This window comes from Solea solea, chromosome 12 (genome assembly GCF_958295425.1).
Source record: "Solea solea chromosome 12, fSolSol10.1, whole genome shotgun sequence".
Classification (NCBI taxonomy): Eukaryota; Metazoa; Chordata; class Actinopteri; order Pleuronectiformes; family Soleidae; genus Solea; species Solea solea.
This window is the reverse complement of record NC_081145.1, coordinates 955,001-960,658: the sequence shown is the minus strand read 5'-3', so window position 1 is coordinate 960,658 and position 5,658 is coordinate 955,001. Positions and strand designations below refer to the sequence as shown.

The following is a 5,658-nucleotide window of genomic DNA, read 5'->3' as shown; positions in this document are numbered from 1 at the left end:
CAGGCGCAAACAGAACGGGGAACCCAGTGACGTAGACAAAAACACTTCAGCCAATGAGCGCGGACAGCCCGGAGCTGCGTCACACCGTCACGGTTTCTTTACTTCCTTCAAAATAAAAGCACGACTCTTGGATTAAAGGGAGAAAAAGTAGAAAATCTCGTGATACAAGATCTAATTTATGATTTATAAAAAAAAGTGTAAATTACATGATAAAAAAAATCTAATTTCTAAGATAAAAAGTATAAATTATAAGATAAAGACTCTAATACGAGATAGAAAGTGTAAATTACATGATTAAAATCTAATTTATGAGATAAAAAGCGTAAATTACGTGATCAAAATCTGATTTATGAGGTATAAAGTCACAATTATGAGCAAAAGTCTAATTTATGATGCAAAAAGAGTAAATTATGAGATAAAAATCTAATTTATGAGATGAAAAGTGTGAATTATGAGATAAAAAGTGTAAATTATGAGATACAAATCTAATTTATGAGATAAGAGGTCTAATTTATGAGATAAAAAGTGTAAATTATGAGATACAAATCTAATTTATGAGATAAGAAGTCTAATTTATGAGATAAAAAGTGTAAATTATGAGATGAAAATATAATTTATGAGATAAAAGTCACAATTATGAAACAAAAAGTCACAATTATGAGACAAAATCTAATTTTTGATACAAAAATAGTAAATTATGAGATATAAAGTGTAAATTATGAGATAAATATCTAATTTATGATGCAATAATTGTAAATTATGAGATAAATATCTAAATTATGATGCAATAATTGTAAATTATGAGATACATATCTAATTTATGATGCAAAAATGGTAAATTATGAGATAAAAATCTAATTTATGAGATAAAATGTGTAAATTATGAAATACAAATCTAAATTCTTGAGATAAAAAAGTGCAAATCACGAGATAAAAATCTAATTTATGAGCTGAAAAGTGTAAATTAAGAGAAACTAATCTAAAATATGAGATAAAAATCTAATTTATGAGATAAAAAGTGTAAATTATATACACAGTGTGCAGTTCTAGTGTGATTGTCCTGTGATCTGACAAATGGCCACTAGATGGGAGCAGTGAATTTAACAGGAGAGAGCTCTGCAGCTTCTCATTCACTTCCTCTGGAGGTAAAGTTGGTGACCCAGTTGTTCTGGTTCTGGACTTTTACAGTGAAATGTGACATTTTAATATCAGTGTTTCCCAAATCTTTCACTTTTTAAAGTTTTAAAGTCACAACAATCGTAAATTATCAGTCACAATTCAAATTTATGAGATAAAAATTCACAATCATGAGACAAAAAGTGTACATTTTGAGATAAAAAGTAATAATAAGACAAGAAGTCTAAGTTAATAGATAAAATAACTTCATCATGAGACTGAAGTGTAAATTATCATGAGATAAAAAGTCAAAAGTATGATGCAAAAAGTGTAAATTATGTGATAAAATCTAATTTATGAGATAAGAAGTGTAAATTATGTGATAAAAAGTCTGATTTATGAGAAACAAAAGTCATATAATAATAAGACAAGAAGTCTAAGTTATTAGATAAAATAACTTCATCATGAGACTGAAGTGTAAATTATTATTTTGAGATAAAAAGTCTAATTTATGGGATAGAAAGTCACAATTATAACAAACAAGCCATACTTGGTGACTTCATTAAAACTTCATCATTTTAAAACATACACACATATAAATGTTTACTACAGAGTTAAATTATGACATTATTATTTTGTAAATAAAGTATTCTTTTATTTATTCATTTTTTTAAGTTCTTAAACTTTATTATTAGTTATTTATTATTATTTTAAAAACTTTATTTGTATTAACAGACGGCGTGAGTTTGGACCAATGACAGACGAGTGCGTTGTGCTACGTCAGACGTTGGGGGCGTGGCCCCGCGCCGAGCCGAGGTGAGATCAGCGCGGGGCTCCAGTGTCGAGAAGCGGCTTCATGGTGGAGGATCAGAGACGCTGCGGGCGGAGACGAGGGGGCGGACTGTACCGGACTGTACCGGACCTCTGAACACTTAACACGAGCAGCGGCTCCACGGACAACTTTTTAACCGGTTGTCTCCGGTGATTTCCCCGAAGAAAGACAACTGCGCTGCCCGCTGACAAACACGAGGGACGCGTACTGCGGGGGGAGGGAGGGGGCGCGACCGGCGAAGGAGTAACAACGTACGGCGGCAGAGAGGGAAGGTGAGGCGGAGGAAGCAGCTCCGCTCCCAGCCACAGGTACCCCGAAGAAGCGAAGAGCAGCCGGGGGCATGAGGATTCCTGGGAGCGCGTGCGGGTCACAGCTGTAGGAAGAAAAGACAAGAAGAAGAAGAAGAAGAGAGGAATTAAAGGAGTGAACTAGGAGAAGAAGAAGGAGGAGAAAAAGAAAAGAAGAAGAAGCAGCAGCAGCAGCAGCAGACTCTGCCGCTCCGTCTGTCCGTGAGTCCCAGCGGAGAGTGAGGGCTTCTGGCCGCAGGAAAGAGCCGCCATGTCCCGGAGGAAGCAGAGCAAACCCCGGCAGATAAAACGTAAGCACGAGACCAATGTATTATTATTACGCTGTGTGTATGTGTGTGTGTGTGCGCGCGCGCGCGCGTGTGAGCGAGAACCTCAAAGGTCACTCCCGACTGTCTCGCTCACTTGTACAAACCGCAAAAAAAACACGTTGGTTTATGGGCTCGATATTCGATATGATCGCTTATCGCGATTAAAACGAGAAACTGAAAAAGAAAAAGAATTAAGTTGATGTTAAAGTCTTTTCCTTGTTTTTGTTATGGATCATAAAAGAGTGACTTGAACATGAATCTGCCACAAGGGGGCGTCTGCATTTTCCACAGTCATTCCAGGAGAACGTTATTTTTAGTTTGTGTGTTAATGAAAAAATCCAATGAATGTTTAAAAAATTGCACACATTATACACATATATTTTCACATGTATGTAAATAACACACATATAAATAACATACATATATATGTATATGTATATAAAAAATCGGGATAATTGCGACAGTAAATTGAATTGCAAACACGTTTTATGTTTGAGTTTTTGTCGTAAATGTCGTATTTTTTTAATGTTGAATATTTAACAATTTTTTTTCTTTTTGCAATTTATTCACAAGGCCATGCATTGATTACCCCCCCCCCCCCCCCCCCCCAAAAAAAAGCCCTAATAACCGCATCATTAACGACGTCCTTAAACACACCACGGACCCTGAACGCAGCACTCTGATAACATCAGCCTGAAGTTAAGCTCAGGTCACGCTCTGGTGTTTTTCACAGTAAAAGCACATTTATCTCTTTCTCTTTTTTCATAATTATTAAATAAGTGTCTTCTCTGTGTGTGTGAATGACAAAGTTTATTATCGCTCCTCGTGTGTTTGTCTCCGTGTCTGTGGAAGGAGACGTCTTTTGTCCGGCTGTGGTTTCCTGTTTAATTCTGTTGTGGAAACGTCAGTGTTCTCTGAAGCAGCAGATGTGAGCACAGATAAGGCAGCGATCCGATGTGAGCAGAGATAAAGATTAAAATTGGATCTTTAAATTTTCTTTTTCTTTTTTTTATTTGTTTTCTGTCTGAGCCAGCTTTCCCCTCCCTCTGGCTTTTCACTTCTCTTTTCCCAGTGATGGGGCGTCAGATAACGGCCTCGCCTGGCTGATCTCTGCCGCTGATAGCTGCTTTACAATTGGAGCTCTCTCTCTCTCTCTCTCTCTCTTTTTTTCATCTATCCCTTTAACTCAATAATGCATCTCAGGGCCTCCTGTCTTTGCTCTGGTCTCCGAGCCTGACGAGCACTTCCTGTTTATAAAACGTGTGAAGGTTTTATCGCTGCTGACTGATGTCAGAAGTTTCTGTGAAAGCTCATTACTGATCACAGGGAGTCGTCACTGTCATCATCACTGTCATCATCACGTCCTTCCATGTGAGATCCAAGTTCACTGTTTCATCCTTCACATCCATCCATCCATCCATCCATCTATATAAACGTGTTTATGATTTGACAGGTTTTTGACGGGTTTGTGGACTATATATTTGTGTATAATCACTCACTCTCCCACACCAAAGTCCATGGAGAAAACCAGTGATTTGAGCTGCTGGTCCTCTGCTGCCTCGTGTGGTCACTTTGTGTCACTGAGGTCAATCTGAGTGTGTGTGTGTGATGTTAAAATCACTGGTTTTCACCGTGGACTTTGGTGTGGGAGAGTGAGCGGTTGTTTCAGTACCTCACACAAACACTCTTTTAAACACAATGAAATATCTCACCGTGTTGTCATTGTTGACACTAACGGTGTGTCGCTTAAAACACTTCCTGTTTGTCATATCTGTTGCCATAGCGACGCCTACTGCTGCTGCTGTGTCAGCTGTGGACTCCCAGCAGGCACCTGCAGCGAGGCCTGGAGATGTATCACAGAACCTGGTGCTGATAAACCCAGGCTAGACTTGTGCGTGTGTGTGCGTGTGTGTGTGTGTGTGTGTGTGCGTGTGTCATGGTCTTTATCAGCGCTCCTGGTCTGGTCCACTGTGCTTCCCCGTGCACCAGGTCCCGGCTCTTGTCGAGGCCAGCTGCGTCTTCAGCCCCATGACTCTCTTGTGATTTGGCAGACATTTTGATAGGAAAGAGGGAGAGTGATAAGGAGTCTGTTTGGCTGCTGTGTGTGTGTGTGTGTGTGTGTGTGTGTGTGTTACTGGTGCTACCACGACTACACTAGCACTCTTTCATTGTGTCCACCATGTTGTTGTGAGCGAGCCGCTCCCGGTACGACAGATGTAGGCCAGGTCACGTGGTCGTCTGGATGGACTTTTTATCATGGCAATAATTCAGCTTCAGCTTCCTGTTTGAAAATGACTCACACACTGATGGTAGTTTGATACAGGTCGATGACTGCGCTGACGCTGCAGCTACCCTGACTGCATGTTGAGCGCCCCCTGCTGCTGAGAACCAGCCCGGGGTCGGGCCCACCCCGAGTGAAAACATGGCTGCCGGCTGGAACTAGAGTTGTTACGATACCAAAATGAGTAACCACGATACTATACCAGACAAAGTATCACAGTTCTGGGTAGTACCACGATACTATACCAGACAAAGTATCACAGTTCTGGGTAGTACCACGATACTATACCAGACAAAGTATCACAGTTCTGGGTAGTACCACGATACTATACCAGACAAAGTATCACAGTTCTGGGTAGTACCACGATACTATAGCAGACAAAGTATCACAGTTCTGGGTAGTACCACGATACTATACCAGACAAAGTATCACAGTTCTGGGTAGTACCACGATACTATACCAGACAAAGTATCACAGTTCTGGGTAGTACCACGATACTATACCAGACAAAGTATCACAGTTCTGGGTAGTACCACGATACTATAGCAGACAAAGTATCACAGTTCTGGGTAGTACCACGATACTATACCAGACAAAGTATCACAGTTCTGGGTAGTACCACGATACTATACCAGACAAAGTATCACAGTTCTGGGTAGTACCACGATACTATACCAGACAAAGTATCACAGTTCTGGGTAGTACCACGATACTATACCAGACAAAGTATCACAGTTCTGGGGAGTATCACGATACTATACCAGACAAAGTATCACAGTTCTGGGTAGTACCACGATACTGCGGCCTTCTTTG

General features: G+C 40.0%; 1 protein-coding gene across 1 annotated transcript in view; it reads left to right on the top strand.

The window, feature by feature from the left end:
- The first annotated feature begins 1,948 nt into the window (after positions 1-1,948).
- Positions 1,949-5,658, top strand: part of zfpm1 (zinc finger protein, FOG family member 1) — an 89,846-nt gene continuing 86,136 nt past the window's right edge. Inside the window, exon 1 of the mRNA XM_058646489.1 lies at positions 1,949-2,546. Within this exon, the coding sequence (XP_058502472.1) occupies positions 2,507-2,546 (40 nt within the window). The 5' untranslated portion in view covers positions 1,949-2,506. The remainder of the gene's footprint in view (positions 2,547-5,658) is intronic.